The sequence below is a fragment of the Oncorhynchus mykiss genome, chromosome 10 (genome assembly GCF_057628025.1).
Source record: "Oncorhynchus mykiss isolate SJ-2025 chromosome 10, ASM5762802v1, whole genome shotgun sequence".
NCBI lineage: Eukaryota > Metazoa > Chordata > Actinopteri > Salmoniformes > Salmonidae > Oncorhynchus > Oncorhynchus mykiss.
In genome coordinates, this window is record NC_143031.1 from 36,802,157 (window position 1) to 36,822,043 (window position 19,887).

The 19,887-nt window shown below is 41.2% G+C and overlaps 1 protein-coding gene across 2 annotated transcripts; it reads right to left on the reverse strand.

The window, feature by feature from the left end:
* Nucleotides 1-616: 616 nt before the first annotated feature.
* Nucleotides 617-17,914, reverse strand: tmprss13b (transmembrane serine protease 13b). Of its 2 annotated transcripts, none has more exons than XR_016483687.1 (13): nucleotides 17,040-17,914; nucleotides 12,217-12,385; nucleotides 11,890-12,000; nucleotides 11,493-11,618; nucleotides 6,345-6,471; nucleotides 6,101-6,196; nucleotides 3,166-3,209; nucleotides 2,839-2,998; nucleotides 2,391-2,508; nucleotides 2,206-2,304; nucleotides 1,360-1,502; nucleotides 1,055-1,210; nucleotides 617-832 (listed from the first exon to the last, which is right to left on the reverse strand). XR_016483687.1 is itself a non-coding variant. In XM_021618288.3 (13 exons), the coding sequence occupies exons 1-13, from the start codon at nucleotides 17,052-17,054 to the stop codon at nucleotides 818-820; spliced, it is 1,440 nt and encodes a 479-aa protein (XP_021473963.1). In that variant the 5' UTR covers nucleotides 17,055-17,914; the 3' UTR covers nucleotides 617-817. The 2 variants fall into 2 exon arrangements, 1 of the variants encoding a protein (XP_021473963.1); XM_021618288.3 differs by having other exon boundaries at nucleotides 2,391-2,569.
* Nucleotides 17,915-19,887: the final 1,973 nt, after the last annotated feature.

A 19,887-nucleotide genomic window follows, 5' to 3' on the forward strand; every position in this document is an offset into this window, starting at 1 on the left:
GTATAACCGGAGACAGGTTATTAGGTTTAGAAGAGGTTGCAGTGTGGTATAACTGGAGACAGGTTATTAGGTTTAGAAGAGGTTGCAGTGTGGTATAATTGGAGACTGGTTATTAGGTTTAGAAGAGGTTGCAATGTGGTATAATCGGAGACAGGTTATTAGGTTTAGAAGAGGTTGCAGTGTGGTATAACCGGAGACAGGTTTTTAGGTTTAGAAGAGGTTGCAGTGTGGTATAACCGGAGACAGGTTATTAGGTTTAGAAGAGGTTGCAGTGTGGTATAATCGGAGACAGGTTATTAGGTTTAGAAGAGGTTGCAGTGTGGTATAACCGGAGACAGGTTATTAGGTTTAGAAGAGGTTGCAGTGTGGTATAACCGGAGACAGGTTATTAGGTTTAGAAGAGGTTGCAGTGTGGTATAATCGGAGACAGGTTATTAGGTTTAGAAGAGGTTGCAGTGTGGTATAACCGGAGACTGGTTATTAGGTTTAGAAGAGGTTGCAGTGTGAGTGAAATATATTCATCAGAGTATTGCACAAATTATCTCAACACTGTTTCAGAAAAACAATGATCAAACACATCCTAGTCTACATGATCAACATTATAAGACAGCAGATATCACATTGAAAAATATTTATTGCAAGCTTCTGATGACAATGAATGAATACAAAAACACCGAACATATATAAGCTTAAAGGCACGTATAGTGAAGAGCCTTCCATTCCCTGCCAGTGTTGTAAGTTTCACGCCAGTATCAATCTCATTGTCAGGTCCAAAATACATGCTGAGCATCCTTGGAAGACAGCAGCTGTGGTCACATCACGGTCTTGCTTGCTGGGAGGCGGAGAGTGAATGAACATGTTCAGGATCGTCATACTAATAACGCCATCCTATCTCAACCTTGATTCTGACATTTAAAGATGAAGATGGATATGAGTGCCCTCTGAAGCAGTACAGGTGAAAATTAACTTAATTATTGATTGAATCCCACCCCGGTGCTGAGGTTTTCTGCCTGAGCATTCTCCTCCCAGTGGTCCTGAGAGCTCCTTTCCTTACCTGCATCTTACTGTAGACCCAGGGCAGCAGGCGGCTGACACGACTATAGACCCCCGGTCTGTTTCTCTTGCCACAGCTATCCCCCCAGCTGGTCACCCCCGCCAGGTACCAGAGCTGGTCTGAGTCTTTACACACCAGGGGACCACCACTGTCCCCCTAGAGGAGGGAGGGAGTGGTAGGGGGAGGGGGAGAAGAAACAGCAGAGAAGGGAAGGAGGGAAGAGAGAGATACAGGGTAAGATTTGTGGATTTGTGGAAAATATGTGGAAGTAGCTACTGCCTTATTGGTCTTAGTGTCCCACTCACCTGGCAGGAGTCCTTGCCTCCTTCCATGTCTCCAGCACAGAACATGTTCTGAGAGACCTTACCATTGTACACTGTGTTACTGTTACACACGTTGGAGTCAATGATGTCAACAGACACCCCCATAAGATTCGTGGAGCCACGAGCTGAACAGCAAACAAATTACATGCAACAATTTAGAATATCACACCAGATAGCATCATGTTTTCTATCATATGTCTCTTTCCACCTGCTTGTTCATCCCAATACCAATCACCAGAGGTGTGGACTCCAGTCACAAATATGATGACTTGCAACTCGACTTTGACTTTAACACCAATGACTCGTGACTTGACTTGGACTTGAGCCTTATGACTCGACCTGACTTGATACCATCCCGAAGCCCAAATATTAAAAATTATGCTATTAAAAAAAGTGTGGAGTGCATCAACTCTTCATTTAACGGATTACAGTTTGGGGTCTTTCTCATGGTTACCCATGTATTTCCATGTTTCAACGTTTATTTGGAAAGTAATGAATATATAGATATTTTTAAAAGCATTCATGATTTGTGTAAATGTAAAATACTAACTACTACTCTTGTTAAAAATATGAAATGGTATTACATTTGGTGAATAGCACATTATGACTTGTTTAGGACTCAAAACTCAAAGTTTAGGACTTGAGACTTGACTTGAGACTTGACTTGTTTCTTGACTTGAGACTTGACTCAGACTTGCCTGTCTTGACTTGGGTCTTGACTTGGGACTTGAGTGCTACGACTTGAGACTTACTTGTGACTTGTAAAACAATGACTTGGTCCCACATCTGCCAAACAGTCCCCGAACTGTCATACCATGTGTCACTCACCTGCCCCCGCTTCTGTTGTCCCAAATCCAGAGGTCCAACATCTTGTTCCAGGAGAGAAGATCTTGTCATAGGCAGGCAGACACACAGGCTGGATGTTGTCTGAAATAACAAACATAGACATGTTATGATGGTAATAGTGGTATAAACAATCATATAATATATTGTTAGGTTAAAGGTGAACTCACTGGAGTAGTCTACATGCTGTGTGAGTTTGAGAAGGGTGATGTCATAGTTGTTGGTTTTGTCGTCATAGCTCTCATGGACAATGATCTTCTCCACCATATAAGGATGAGGCAGCACCATCTGAGAAACCATGCCCACATACACATGCCAGTTATTGGGCACCAGGTACGATGAGACCTTCCTAGAGAGAGTAGAGTTGTTAGGTCACTGTCTTCACTGATCACTGTTCAGCCTAAGCACTGTGCAGTCTTAGCTAGCTCCCTTCAGTTAGCTTTATTCAGTTCCAGCTCTGTAAAGTCCTTGTTATATCCCAGTTCCTTTTTGTCTTAGCATTGTTAGGTTTCAAGAGTTTTCTATATGTTCTGTTTCGTATTGTCATTACTGTTCTGTTGTACATTGTTTCAGTACAGTTCCTTGTCCATTGTCTGCGGTGTTGTCTGTTGTACTGACCTGGGGAAGCAGTGGGCTGCTGTCACCACAAAGTCAGGAGCGATCAGCGTGCCCCCGCAGGTGTGAGAGCGCTGAAAGTGGAGGCTGACCTGCCAAGGCCAATCGCCCAGATTCGCTGCTGATCCCCCTATGATTCTGGACAACTTCTGCCTGCCACAGTCTACCATGGGGACAGAGAGAGGGAGTAAGTCGGTCCGTAGTGCTAATACAGTATGGGGATTTGGTCCTCTGTTCATCAGGAGAGCTAGATGAATATCTTTATCGAGCTTGAAAGACCAATGGTTGCCTTTGTGCATTAACTGCGAGAATGTAAAGATCGTTACTCACTGATACACTGCAGGGAGACAGTTTCATTGTTAGGGCAGGCTGAGCTACAGAACACAGAAAGAAAGTCACAGTAAATCAGGTCACCATTGAGGTCACATGTTTTCTTTGTCTTCCCCAATTACTCCATCTAATGGTCAAATACTTGGCTCTGTTTGATACTTTTGGTATCTTATCATAACATACAGTCTATGAAAAGTGACATGGTGAAATATATTTTATATTTCAGATACTTCAAATTAGCCACCCTTTGCCTTGATGACTTCTTTGCACACTCTTGGCATCCTCTCAACCAGCTTCATGAGGTAGTCACCTGGAATGCATTTCAATTAACAGGTGTGCCTTGTTAAAAGTTCATTTGTGGAATTTCTTTCCTCCCTAATGCGTTTGAGCCAATCAGTTGTGTTGTGACAAGGTAGGGGTGGTATACAGAAGATAGCTCTATTTGGTAAAAGACCAAGTCCATATTATGCAAGAACAGCTCAAGTAAGCAACAAAAAACGACAGTGCATCATTACTTTAAGACATGAAGGTCAGTCAAGACATGAAGGTCAAAACTTTGAAAGTTTCTTCAAGTGCAGTCACAAAAACCATCATCCTGCCGAGGATATGTTCATTAGAGTTACCAGCCTCAGAAATTGCAGCCCAAATAAATGCTTCACAGAGTTCAAGTAACAGACACATTTCAACATCAACTGTTCAGAAGAGACTGTGTGAATCAGGCCTTCATGGTCGAATTGCTGCAAAGATTCCACTACTGAATGACACCAATAAGAAGAAGAGACTTGCTTGGGCCAAGAAACACGAGCAATGGACATTATACCGGTGGAAATCTGTGTCTTTGTGAGACGCAGAGTAGGTTAACAGATGATCTCCGCATGTGTGGTTCCCACTGTGAAGCATGGAGGAGGAGGTGTGATGGTGCTTTGCTGGTGACACTGTCAGTGATTTATTTAGAATTCAAGGCACACTTAACAATCATGGTTACCACACTATTCTGCAGCGTGGGACTATAATTTGTTTTTCAACAGGACAATGATCCAACACATCTCTAGGCTGTGTCGACCAAGAAGGAGAGTGATGGAGTGCTGCATCAAATGACCTGACCTCCACAATCACCTGACCTCAACCCAAATGAGATAGTTTGGGATGAGTTGGACCGCAGAGTGAAGGAAAAGCAGCCAACAAGTGCTCCGCATATGTGGGAACTCCCTCAAGACTGTTGGAAAAGCATTCCAAGTGAAGCTGGTTGAGAGAATGCCAAGAGTGTGCAAAGCTGTCATCAAGGCAAATGGTGGCTACTTTGGAGAATCAAAAATCTATTTTGATTTGTTTAACACTTTTTTGGTTACTACATGTTTCCATGTGCTATATGTCATAGTTTTGATGTTGTCCCTATTATTCTACAACATAGAATGGTGTTAAAATGCCGTGTTTTTTAACACATACATTGCTATTAATTTTAGTTTATTCAAACAGACCCAATTTTTAAGGAAACTAGCTCATTAAGATTAGGTGTGGACAGTTAGTGGGCACGGCCAACACACCTGAACACACTTAACAAGATAGAGAATAAAATTAGTTTGTTGACGCTAAGAAAGGAATGCATTTTTTTAAATAACATTCTTAGAACGTTTTTTGAACAATACTAATGTTTTCTTGTGTTAATTATGGAAATTTGTCTTAATGTTCTGAGACATGACTTCAAATAGAACCATGAGGAAACCAGCAGAAGATGTTATGCTGAAGTACTGAAACTCCCACAAAAGAACGTTGTTTCTTAATGTTCCCGGAACAATTTGAGAACATTACTTTAAATAGAACCATGAGGAAACCTGTAGGAAACATTATGCTGAAGTTCTGAAATTCCGTATGGTTCTCAGACGTGGGAATTTCAGTGCTAGCTAGGTATCCTGCACCATTCCCAGAAGATTGTATGCAAAAGAACCATAGGACAACCACGCTCTCACCAAGCTCTAAAAAACATATGGTTCTCAGAACGTTATGTGCTAGCTGGGTCTCCACTCACCCACTCTCACACCCACACACATGCACCGTCATAATTGCTGTTACAATTGAATGCTATTCAATTTAAGATGCTCAACCATGTCACAATTCACTTTAGCACGTCATAGTTTATATTGTATATATTTACAACTTCTCCATTTTTTTTTACTACTTTTTTATGACTTATTTGTGAATATTGTTTTGTGTGCTGCACTGATGAGGAGAGCTGGCAAGTAAATATATCCCTGTACCCTTTACACTCTGTATCCTGAGCACGTGACCAATAAACATTGATTTGATGGTCCAAGAAGAGGCTTACTTTTAGTGTGTGATATAATATACACTGAGTATACCAAAAATTAGGAACACCTTCCTAATATCAAGTTGCACCCCCTTTTGCCCTCAGAACAGCTACAATTCGTCAGGGCATGGACTCTACAAGGTGTCGAAAGCGTTCAAGAGGGATGCAGGGCCATGTTGACTCCAATGCTTCCCACAATTGTGTCAAGTTGGCTGGATGTCCTTTGGGTGGTGGACCATTGTTGATACACACAGGAAACTGTTGAGTGTGAAAAACAGTTGCAGTTCTTGACACAAACCGGACCGCCTGGCACCTACTACCCCGTTCAATGGCACTTCAATATTTTGCCTTGCCCATTCACCCTCTAAATGGTACACACACACAATCCTGTCTCGTTTGTCTTATGGCATAAAAATCCTTATTTTACCTGTCTCCTCCCCTTCATCTATACTGATTGAAGTAGATGTAGAAGGTGACATCAATAAGCTTTCACCTGGATTTACCTGGTAAGTCTATGTCATGGAAAGAGCAGGTGTTCTTAATGTTTAAGCCTGTTCTTGGGCAATAATTTATACGGCACTTTGCATAATATGCAAAGAGCTGTTGACGAGTTTGTCCAGAAGTACTTACTTTACTGACACCTTATCCTGGATGGTGTTGGAGGTCTTCCCTGTCACAGTGAGAGTGGTAGAGGACTCATCTTTCACACTGCTAGTGTTATGACTCCTAAATAAATAGATGTAGAGAGAAGTTTATGTGCACGTCCAGACATCACAACCTAACACACTAAACCCATTGATAGGTAAGGTTGAACAGGTTTGCACAGTTCAGCCTTTCGACCACAAGAGGGCAGCAAAAGAGGGGAAGATCTTACACTCTGAAGCCTAGTTGAGCACAGGTCTGGTCAGCCAGGTCCTTGTTCCAGCCACTGTAACACACAGGGAGGAAATTACCAGCGCTGCTTGTCTTCACCTGGAGACCCCCATTCGACCTGAACCTTACTGGATGATACACAGATACATCACTCAATTAGAACATCACTCAATTAGAACATCACTCAATTAGAACATCACTGAATCACACAAATACATGACTCAGCAGTTAGAACCTCACAGGATCACACAGATACATCACACAGATACATCACACATATACATCACACAGATACATCACACAGATACATCACACAGATACATCACACAGAACATTACAAATCCATTACACATCTAGGTTCCCACTGGACACAAACTGGTTGAATCAATGTTGTTTAAACGTAATTTGTCAACTCGTTGTGACGTGGAATCTACGTGGAAAATACATAGAATTTTTTATTTTTTAATCATCAATGTAAACTGTTGTTTTAAGGGGGAAATTTCAACTTCAGGATTATGTCATCATTGTAACCATTTTTCAAAATAGACAAACCTTGAATTTGTACATTTGAAACAACATCAGTTCTTCGATATACTTTGCCTTCAGAAAGTATTCACACCCCTTGACTTTTTCCACATTTTGTTGTTACAGCCTGAATTTAAAGTTGATTAAATTGGGATGTTGTGTCACTGGCCTAGACACAATATCCCATAATGTCAGCGGAACAATATTTTGTATAATTTTTCTGAAATTAATAAAACATTCAAAGCTGAAATGTTTTGAGTCAATAAGTATTCAACCCCTTTGTTATGGTAAGCCTAAATATGTTTGAGTAAAAATGTGCTTAACAAGGTACATAATAGTTGCATTGTGCAATAATTGTGTAACGTGATTTTTGAATTACTACCTCATCTCTGTACCCCACACATACAATTATCTATAATGCACCTCAGTCAAGCAGTGAATTCCAAACACAGATTCAAGCACAAGGACCAGGAAGGTTTTCTAATACCTCACAAAGAAGGGCACCTATTAGTATTTGTGTAAAACAAAAATATATTGAATATGGTGAAGGTATCAATACACAGAGTCACTACAAAGATACAGGCATCCTTCCTAACTCAGTTGCCAGAGGGGAAGGAAACCGCTCAGGGATTTCACCATGATGCTGATGGTGATTTTAAAACAGTTACAGAGTTTAATGGCTGTGATAGGAGAAAACTAAGGATGGATCAGTAACATTATAGTTTGGGGCAAATCCAACACAACCCATCACTGAGTACCGCTCTTCATATTTTCAAGCAATGTGGTGGCAACATCATGTTATGGGTATGCTTGTCATCGGCAAGGACCAAAAATAAATGGAATGGAGCTAAGCACAGGCAAAATCCTAGAGGTAAACCTGTTTCAGTCTGCTTTCCAACAGACACTGGGAGACAAATTCACCTATCAGCAGGACAATGACCTAAAACATAAGGCCAAATATACACTGGAGTTGCTTACCAAGATGACATTGAATGTTCCTGAGGTGCCTAGTTACAAATTTGACTTAAAAAGACTTGAAAATGGCTGTCTAGCAATAATCAACAACCAACTTGACAGAGCTCGAAGAATTAAAAAAATAATAATATGCAAGCTGTTAACGCTGCCAAAGGTGATTCTAACGTATCAAGCGGGGGTGTAAAATACTTATGTAAATTAGATATTTCTGTATTTCAGCGTACAAATACATTCCCAAAACGTATTAAAAACATGTTTTTACTTTGTCAATATGGGGTATTGTGAGTAGATAGGTGAGAACAAAATCTATTTAATCCATTTTTTATCGCCATCGATAAGAAACAATACTGTGCAGCCGTATTCATTGACCTGGCCAAGGCTTTCGACTCTGTCTATCACCACATCCTCATCGGCAGACTCGATAGCCTTGGTTTCTCAAATGACTGCCTCGCCTGGTTCACCAACTGCCTCGCCTGGTTCAGTGTGTCAAATCGGAGGGCCTGTTGTCCGGACCTCTGGCAGTCTCTATGGTGGTGCCACAGGGTTCAATTCTGGGGCCGTCTCCCTTCTCTGTATACATCAATGATGTCGCTCTTGCTGCTGGTGATTCTCTGATCCACCTCTACGCAGACGACACCATTCTATATACTTCTGGCCCTTCTTTGGACATTGTGTTAACTAACCTCCAGACGAGCTTCAATGCCATTACAACTCTCCTTCCATGGCCTCCAACTGCTCTTAAATGCAAGTAAAACTAAATGCATGCTCTTCAACCGATCACTGCCCGCACCCGCCCGCCCGTCCAGCATCACTACTCTGGACGGTTCTGAATTAGAATATGTGGACAACTACAAATACCTAGGTGTCTGGTTAGACTGTAAACTCTCCTTCCAGACTCACATCAAACATCTCCAATCCAAAGTGAAATCTAGAATTGGCTTCCTATTTTGCAACAAAGCATCCTTCACTCATGCTGCCAAACATACCCTCGTAAAACTGACCATCCTACCAATCCTCGACTTCGGCGATGTCATTTACAAAATAGCCTCCAATACCCTACTCAATAAATTGGATGCAGTCTATCACAGTGCCATCCGTTTTGTCACCAAAGCCCTATATACTACCCACCACTGTGACCTGTACACTCTCGTTGGCTGGCCCTCGCTTCATACTCGTCGCCAAACCCACTGGCTCCAGGTCATCTACAAGACCCTGCTAGGTAAAGTCCCCCCTTATCTCAGCTCGCTGGTCACCATAGCAGCACACACCTGTAGCACGCGCTCCAGCAGGTATATCTCTCTGGTCTCCCCCAAAACCAATTCTTCCTTTGGCCGCCTCTCCTTCCAGTTTTCTGCTGCCAATGACTGGAACGAACTACAAAAATCTCTGAAACTGGAAACACTTATCTCCCTCACTAGCTTTAAGCACCAGCTGTCAGAGCAGCTCACAGATTTCTAAACCTGTACATAGCCCATTTATAATTTGCTCCTTTGCACCCCATTATTTTTATTTCTACTTTGCACATTCTTCCACTGCAAATCTACCATTCCAGTGTTTTACTTGCTATATTGTATTTACTTTGCCACCATAGCCTTTTTTTTTTGCCTTTACCTCCCTTATCTCACCCCATTTGCTCACATCGTATATAGACTTATTTTTCTACTGTATTATTGACTGTATGTTTGTTTATCCCATGTGTAACTCTGTGTTGTTATATGTGTCGAACTGCTTTGCCTTATCTTGGCCAGGTCGCAATTGTAAATGAGAACTTGTTCTCAACTTGCCTACCTGGTTAAATAAAGGTGATTTAAAAAAATAAATAAATTAGAACAACAAAATGTGGAATAAGTCAAGGGATAGGAATACTATCTGAAGGCTGGGTAGCACTTCCTGGAAAGTTTACATACAGCTATTCAGTTGGTCTCCCCTCCAGGGTTTCAACCAAGCCCTGATACGCTTGGATATTTGGCACTGACTACTACATGTACCAATGTGTGATCGTGAGAAGGGTTTTTGAGAGACCTCTTACTAACTAAATATATTAAAGTCATTCCAAAGAGTAGATTTAACAGAGCAAATGAAATGTAACCATACTTTATAAGTCAAATATCATCAATGATACTATTTAGGCCTATATAGCATTTGCAAAGTCATCAACAGCTATTGTTTCAATTCAACCCAGGGTTCAACTATAAATAGACAACACATACTGTATAGGCCTAGGGCGTACAAGCTTTGGTTGATTTCAACTTTAATCTCCAAGTTAATCATTAATATGTTGTATTCACATCTCCAGCTCAACCAAAAATCCAAGTTAAAGAATAGGTAAAAATCAAATCAACATTTTTCTAAGTGCATTTAAAGTTTGATTAGACAATATTTAGTCCTATTCTTTAACTTGGATTTTTGGTTGAGATGGCGACGTGAATCCAACATATCAATTATTAATTTGTAGACAAACTGAATAGTGAATTGTATTTAGTTGTCAATGCAACAAAATATCAACATTTGAAGGAGATGTCCTGTATCTTCTGCTTGGATAGTTCCATCTGTGTCATTGACTTAGTCTGGCTTTAATTCCAGTTTGTCTACAGATTAATAATTGATATGTTGGATTCAAGTCTCCATCTCAAACAAAAATCTAAGTTAAAGAATAGTACTAAATCAAACTTTAAATGCACTTTAAAGGAAGCTTGATTTGATTTTGATTCTTAGTTGAGATGGAGACATAATTCGAACATATAAATTATTCATTTCTAGACATCTGGAATTTGTTGACAACTTAACACAATTCAATATCACTTTTGCAATATAGTAAATAGCCTATTAACTTGTTAACAAATTATTTGTTTTAAAGTAAAGAACAGGATTAAGCCAGAGGTTCAGATGAAACTATCCAAGCATTAGATATCCATTAAATGTTGATATTTGGTTGGGTTGTCAACCAAACACAATTTAATTTAAGACTATAAAGTGAAGACTATAAAGTTAAGTTTAAAGTTAAGACTATCATACAAATCAATGTAACAGCATTTATTCAGCCTTAAAATGAGCAACACATCTATGGCCACATTTTGAGGTTAGCCTACTGTAACTATAAATGTATTTTTATGTGATAATAGAACGTGTGGATGTTCAAGCTAACATGCAAAGGTTGCAGCTCTGTGGAGATCTTCACAATTGCTGTTACAATCTATGCAGAATCTTGAACAGCATTGATCAACTGCAACCCAGGTCATGTGGTTGTGCTATTAGATGAAGTACAATGATACACGTTCATCTGTTGTAATAAATACAACATATCTGACATGCATTCCCATTTTAACTTTGTTGTGCTTTTAAATTGTTGAAAGTGCAGTGATAACACATTTAGTTGACAACTTAACCAGAAATCTGACTAAACCAAACTTTTCCATTGGAATTTGGTTGTGCTTTTAGATGGTTGAAAGCATAGTCATATAACATTGGGAATTCAACAAACTTCTTCCGGTCTTTTTGAGTGGGTGAATAAAGGTTGAAATCTCATCGATCAACGCCTCAACCAAAGATGACCCACATTTCCACATAGAAGTGACGTGGTGTGCCCAGTGTTTTGCTTCTATTTTTGTTACTGACAACAAAAACTAGGTGTGGCGACAAGGGTACTGACCACAATTGGTCTCATCACTGCCCAGTTTGCAGTCCCGTCGGCCGTCACACTCCACGGTGTTGGAGGGGCAACTGTCTTTCTCCATCTCGCTCAGGGAGCCAGACACCAGGGATGGCCCATAACGCACTGGACAGAGGTCATAGGTCAAAGAGAACAAGTAAAAGGATATACAGAGCCGTGGAAGCCCCCATGGTAATGCTTAATACATACCAACACAATATCATATATATTGCATTCACACGATACCCTAAATATGGAATTTATGATTGTCATACATTTACACATATTTAATTGTTACATTATGTCCATGTTAGATTATGCTGTATTGTATTACATTATGTCCATATAGTTTAATGTTGTACTGTATGAGTTCTCTGTAAGTTACTAGTTGGGTTACCTCCCAGCCAGATAGCGATAGCGAGGAGGAGCAGCAGTAGGGTGGTCCCTCCTGATCCTCCGTAACAGCAGGAACTGTTCCCACATGATAAGCACTTTTTACGACGTTGGGCTGCAAGAGGAGACCAGGGACATTTTTCAGTTTACAGTTTGATAAAGTTGGGAGGCAAAAAAGCTTAGGATTAAGAAAGAGAAACGTTTCGGATATAGAAAGAGAGATTTGCATTACAGAGATAGAGTGATGGCACCCTCTCATATAAATAGTTAGGGGCAGGAATGTACTGTCTATCAAGGATTGAAGAAATAGAAGGGAACACCAGGAACTTACGGGCGCCCTGGGAAACATGGACAACATTTACATGTGCCATAGGCTGGGGGATGTAGTAAGGCTGAGAAGAGGGGTCAGACATCCCTCTGGCCCCCACCACCTCTCCATACTCAGGAGGGGGCTGGGTGGGCACTGCTACCGAGTAGTATGGGGGTGGGCAGTCACTGTTCTGAGGGGAGAAGGAAGAGGAGAGTCAGGTGGGTTCTCATTGGCATTAGTAGGCTATGTACCTGATCAACTTCTAAAGACAGGCAGGTATATATTATGTATATCTGAAGCTTAGCTCTAGCCTGAATCCTACACCACCCTAACACACACCGACAACAGATCGAACCTATAAAAACAGGGCATATTGTACAGTGGACAAAAAAGGAGCATCCATTACAGAACCATACTAGACTGGATGGTCCTGTGGACCTCCAGTGTCTCCTCAGTGAGGTTCCTTTGTGTTGTTTTTGTTGCTATTCACATGCCTGATGGACACTTAGGCAATCACAAACAGACAGTTATGCACCATGACCCAACATGTGATTATAGATCTGGACACATCAACAGCTAAACACCAGGAAGGATAACAGGTTCCCCAAGGATGCACTTGTTCTTATCTCTAAAAATAGATGAATGTTTCTTAGAATTGTTACTATGACACCGGTTTCATTGTATCACTAATAGTTCCAATTTCTCAAATTACTTGATGTCTTATAAATCAATCTGTTATTAATAGAAAGTGTCATTTTATAGTTTCAGTTCTAATTAACCATTGTCTGAAGCCAGTAACCAGAAATGTTTACCTAAAATCGTTCCCTCTTCTTGATAAGGAAGAAACCTACTATTTTGTTCCCCATCAGGAGACTGAAAAGATTTGGCATGGGCCCTCAGATCCTCAAAAGGTTCAACAGCTGCACCATCAAGAGCATCACTTACTGGCATGGCAACTGCTCAGCTTCATACCTCAAGGCATGACAGAGGGAAGTGCGTACGGCCCAGTACATCACTGGGGTCAAGCTTCCTGCCATCCAGGATCTCTATACCAAGCCGTGTCAGAGAATGGCCCTAAAAATGGTCAAGGACTCCAGCCACTCTAGTTATAGACTGTTCTCTCTGCTACCGCACAGCAAGTGGTACCGGAGCGCCAAGTCTAGCCCAAGAGGCTTTTCAACAGCTTCTACCCCCAAACCATAACACTCCTGAACATCTAGTCAAATGGCTACCCAGACTATTTGCTACTCTCTGTTATTATCTATGCATAGTCACTTTAATAACTCTACCTACATGTACATATTACCTCAATTACCTCGATTAACCGGTGCCACTACACACATTGACTCTGTACCGGTTCCCCCTGTTTATAGTCTCGCTATTGTTATTTTACTGCTGCTCTTTAACTACTTCTAACTTTTATTTCTTATTCTTATTTGTATTTTTTAAACTGCATTGCTGGTTAGGGGCTTGTAAGTAAGCATTTCACTGTAAGGTATTGTATTCAGCGCATGTGACTAAAAAAATTGTATTTGATTTTGATAAAATGTTTATCTGATGTTGCTGATTAAGTTCTGCTTGTTCAAACAGCACAACTGATTAACAAAGACTGTAGGCTACAGGTGTGGTATATGACAAACATTGATATGGGAGGTGTGTTTTTAAGTGCATGAGATGATCTTAACAATATTCTAACACACACACCCATCAGTGTCACGTGTTCACGAAAACATGGCTCACTCGGGATACGTTATCAGAGTCGATACAGCCACCTGGTTTCTTCACGCATTGCGCCGACAGAAACAAACATCTCTCTGGTAAAAGAAGAAGGGGGTGTATGCCTTATGATTAACTAGTCGTGGTGTGATCATAACAACAAACAGGAACTCAAGTCCTTTTGTTCACCTGACCTAGAATTCCTTACAATCAAATGCCGACCCCATTATCAACCAAAATAATTCTCTTGGATTATAATCACAGTCGTGTACATCCCCACCCAAGCAGACACCTCAACGGCCCTGAAAGAACTTCATTGGACTCTATGTAAACTGGAAACCACATATACTGAGGCTGCATTTATTGTAGCTGGGGATTTTATCAAGGCTAATCTGAAAACAAGGCTCCCTAAATTTTATCAGCATATCGAATGCGCGACCCGGGCTGGGAAAATTCTGGATCATTGTTACTCTAACTTCTGCAATGCATACAAAGCCCTCCCTCTCCCTCCTTTCGGCAAATTTGACCACGACTCCATTTTGTTTATCCCAGCATATAGACAGAAACTTAAACAGGAAACGCCCGTGCTCAGGTCTGTTCAACGCTGGTCCAACAAATCTGATTCCACGCTTCAAGATTGCTTCGATCACGTGGACCGGGATATGTTCCGGATAGCGTAGAACAACAGCATTGATGTATATGCTGATTCGGTGAGCGAGTTTATTAGCAAGTACATCGGTGATGTCTTGCTCCCAGACAAACTAAACAACTTCTTAGCTCGCTTTGAGGACAATACAGTGCCACCGACACGGCCCGCTACCAAAACTCTCCAAGACTCTCCTTCACCGCAGCCAACGTGAGTAAAACATTTAAACGTGTTATCCCTCGCAAGGCTGCCGGCCCAGACGCAAGGCTCTCCAGAGTGAGTAGTTTGGTCTGCACAACGCATCACTGGGGGCAAACTACCTGCCCTCCAAGACACATACACCACCCGATGTCACAGGAAGGCCAAAAATATCATCAAGGACAACAACCACCTGAGCCACTGCCTGTTCACCCCACAATCATCCAGAAAGCGAGCTCAGTACAGGTGCATCAAAGTTTGGACCGAGAGACTGAAAAACAGCTTCTATCTCAAGGCCATCAGACTGTTAAACAGACATCACTAACAATGAGTGGCTGCTGCGAACATACTGACTCAAATCTCTAGCCACTTTAATAATTAAAAATTGGATGTAATAAATCTATCAATAGTCACTTTAAACAATGCCACTTTATATAATGTTAACTTACCCTACATTACTCATCTTGTCACGTCCTGACCTTAGTTCCTTTGTTATGTTTCTTGTTTAGGTTGGTCAGGGCGTGAGTTGGGGTGAGCATTCTATGTGTTGTTCTAGTTTTGGTTTTCTACGTATGTGTTTGGCCTGGCATGGTTCTCAATCAGAGGCAGTTGTCAATCGGTGTCTCTGATTGAGAACCATACTTAGGTAGCCTGTTTTCTGTTAAGTGTGTCTGCACCAGACAGAACTGTTTCGGTAAAATTTTTTCATTCTCTTGTTGTTTTTTTGTCATTAAGTGTTCCGTTCTATTAAATATCATGAACACTTACCACGCTGCGTATTGGTCCGATCTCTCATACTCCTCGTCAGAGGAAGACGAAGAGGACAGCCATTACACATCTCATATGTATGTACTGTACTCTATACCATCTACTGCATCCTGCCTATGCCTTTTGGCCATCGCTCATCCATATATTTATATGTACATATTCTTATTCATCCCTTTACACTTGTGTGTATAAGGTAGTTGTTGTGAAATGGTTAGATTACTTGTTAGATATTACTGCATGGTCGGAACTAGAAGCACAAGCATTTCGCTACACTCGCATTAACATCTGCTAACCATGTGTATGTGACCAATAAAATTGGTTTTGATTTGATTTGCTCTGAGTAATGTGGGAAATGCTGAGAAGTGATTGCACCAATACATTGACCCTAGTGAGAGAAAATCTACTCAGTGGACACTAACCAGAACGGCAAATTACTGATCAATGAAACACAATTGAATTTACTAGCAACAATTGAAATACAGGATCCAATTCCATGAAATACAAATGGAAATGCCTCAATCTTCCACTAACCTCACATTTAAATAATGTCCACTACATGACACAAAGTATGTGGACACCTGCTCGTCAAACATCTTATTCCAAAATCATGGGCATTAATACGGTGTTGGTCCTCGCTTTGCTGCTTTAACAGCCTCCACTCACAGGCTTTCCACTAGATGTTGGAACATAGCTGCGTACATAGCTGCGTGGACTTGCTTCTATTCAGCCACAAGAGCATTAGTGAGATCAGGCACTGATCTCAGTCGATTAGACCTGACTCACAGTCGGCGTTCCATTTCGGCCCAAAGGTGTTCGATGGAGTTGAGGTCAGGTGCAATGGCAGCGAGCTTAACAACACACCAGCCGACGCTTGACATTGCACATGGAGATCTTAGGCTTGTGAGCCGCTGCTCAGCCATGGAAACCCATTTCATTAAGCTCCCAATGAACAGTTATTGTGCTGACGTTGCTTCCAGAGGCAGTTTGGAACTCGGTAGTGAGTGTTGCAACCGAGGACAGATGATTTTTACATGCTACACACTTCAGCACTCGGCGGTCGCGTTCTGTGAGCTTGTGTGGCCTACCACTTCGCGGCTGAGCCGTTGTTGCTCCTAGATGTTTCCACTTTACAGTAACAGCACTTGCAGTTGACTGGATTTGATGAACTGACTTGTCGGAAAGGTGGTATCCTATGACGGTGCCTTGTTGAAAGTCACTGAGCTCTTCAGTACGGGCCATTCTACTGCCAATGTTTGTGTATGGAGATTGCATGGCTGTGCACTCGATTTTATACATCTGTCACCAACGGTGTGGTTGAAATAGCCGAATCCACTAATTTGAAGGGGTGTCCACATACACTACATGGCCAAAAGTATCTCAAACATGCAGGGACATCAGGTAAAAACTAAACCGGACAATGTTTTGTATCAAACCTAAGAGTTTTTCCTATGAAGTTAGGTCACTGTTGCCAATTGGACATGTCTGAAGAGTTATAAAATAGAGTAAATCCACCTACCTGGTCATGTTCCATCTGTGTGTTTGGAAGCCTACAGTCACTGTGGCCCTCTGGGGACACGTGGCCTCACTGGGATCTGGGTCAATTCTACAGGAGAGATTCTATAGCTTGGTAAGTCTCTCTCCAGTCTCTGTCCGTTCGCTGTGCTTTAGTGTCACCGCCTGAATCTGAACTCCATTCACACTACAGGCACTGGTATCCAATCCTCTGTCCCTCCCTCCACCTTTTCTCTTCAATGCTGGCCAAACTGGTTCCATCATGGAAAGTAGGTGACATGATTTGTGATACATGCACAGCCAGCAGAAACACGCTAATTAAGCTTTTTTTTCTGTTGTCTTCTAAAGAGATCATTTCAATGACTAAAAACAATTACAATATCTTAGGTTATCTATGAAGATTAAACAAAATTCACTGTAGGATAAAAAAAAAAAAATGTTTTATTTAAAGTTTATTTGGGTAAGAACAAGTACAAATTGACACATTGAACAAACAATCATCCTAAGCACAATAGTGTTTCTAGGCTACTATAGACATACAGTATCTATTGTGGTACATAATGTTAATGTGTTCAGAAATACACAATGTCTGCCAAACTAAATAGTACAAAGTGATACAACTGAAATACTGCTACCAGAAGAAAGCTTGAAGGGATTCTCAGACTGGAGTATAAGGTTGTAATGACAGAGATCAGGCTGACTGAATAGAGCAATACGTATAGGTTTGGAAATGTTCCTACCTCCATACAGGACACACAAACCATTTTTACCTTTACCAATGACGCCACAACTAAAAATCTGTTTTGAGTACGTTGATTGAACCAGTATGTGCCCGGTGGGAAAGGTGCTATAGGAGGGTGACTTGTACACACAATGACTGAACTACATTCCTTTTGGTTACATAAATACAACCAGAAATGTCCCAACTGTGGATGTTTTTGAGAGTAGAACGATTACTATCACTTAACTACTTTACTATCACTTCTTAATCGAAAACATTAATGCAAATACACCTCTCCTGGTGAGAATAACAAACAAACTATGTTTAGCTTTCAGTGGATATATATATTTTTTAATCAAACAAATAACTCCACTGCTGTTTTCCTTATCCTTATGACAACAAAGGAGTGGCATTCTTGCTCAATGGAATTACAAGGCAGGAGCAGGTTTAGCTGGTGCCTTGCCAGAGACTATTTCTGCGGACAGAAAGAAAGAAGGAGGATATGACTGTATGACTATGAATGGGGTGTGTGTGTGTGTGTACCAGATTGTCCACTGTGTTTGGATAGCTCTGACAAATATATTGTTTTTACGTATGTACATACAAAAGCTTGTACACACCTACTCATTCAAGCATTTTTCTTTATTTTTACTATTTTCTACGTTGTAGAAATAAGTGAAGACATCGTGTAGTAACTAAAAAAGTGTTAAACAAAATATATTTTATATTCTTCAAAATAGCCACACTCATGGCATTCTCTCAACCAGTTTCATGAGGTGGAACACGTGTGCCTTGTTAAAAGTTCATTTGTGGAATTTCTTTGATGAGTTTGAGCCAATCAGTGGTGTTGTGACGAGTTAGGGGTGGTATACAGAAGACAGCCCTATTTGGAAAAAGGCCAAGTCCATATTATGGCAAGAACAGCTCAATTAAGCAAAGAGAAATGACAGTCCATCATTACTTTAAGACATGAAGGTCAGCCAAGACATGAAGGTGAGAACTTTGAAAGTTTCTTAATGTGCAGCTGCAAAAAGCATCCAGCGCTATGATGAAACTGACTCTCATGAGGACCGTCACAGAAAAGGAAGACCCAGAGTTACCTCTGCTGCAGAGGATAAGATCATTAGAATTACACAGAGTTGCTTCACATATTTCAAGTAACAGACACATCTCAACATCAACTGTTAGTGTTGAAGAGACTGTGTGAATTAGGCCTTCATGGTTGAATTGCTGCAAAGAAACCACCACTAAAGAACACCAGTAAGAAGAAGAGACTTGCTTGGGCCAAGAAACACGAGCAATGGACTTTAGACTGGTGGAAATCTGTCCGTTGGTCCAACCGCTGTGAGTTCCGCTGTGGGTGTTTGGTTCTAACCGCTTTGTCTTTTTGAGATGCAGAGTAGGTGAACAGATGATCTCTGCATGTGTGGTTCCCACCGTGAAGCATGGAGGAGGACGTGTGATGGTGCAATGCTAGTGATTTATTTAGAATTCCAGACACACTTAACCAGCATGGCTACCACAGCATTCTGCAGCGATACGCCATCCCAACTCGCTCTCTCTCGCTCTCTCTCGCTCGCTCTCTCTCGCTCTCTCTCTCTCGGTGCTGACCTGTTGCACCCTCTATAACCACTGTGACTATTATTTGACCCTGCTGATCATCTATGAACGTTTGAACATGTTAATGGCCATCTACTCTTATAATCTCCACCCGGCACAACCAGACGAGGACTGGCCACCCCTCATAGCCTGGTTCCTCTCTAGGTTTCTTCCTTGGTTCATGCCTTTCTAGGGAGTTTTTCCTAGCCACTGTGCTTCTGCATTGCTTGCTCTTTGGGGTTTTAGACTGAGCTTCTGTATAAGCACTTTGTGACATCTGCTGATGTAAAAAGGGCTTTATAGATTAATTTGAATGATTGATTGATTTCTCTCAGAGAAAGAACAGCTTATTGGAAAGGGGGGAGGAAAATGGCAGTTACAGTGCCTTCGGGAAAGTATTCAGACCACTTGACTTTTTCCACCTTTTGTTACGTTACAGCCTTATTGTAAAATAGATTCAATGAAAACATTTCCTCAGCAATCTACTCACAATAGCCCATTATGACAAAGAGAAAACAGGTTACATATATAT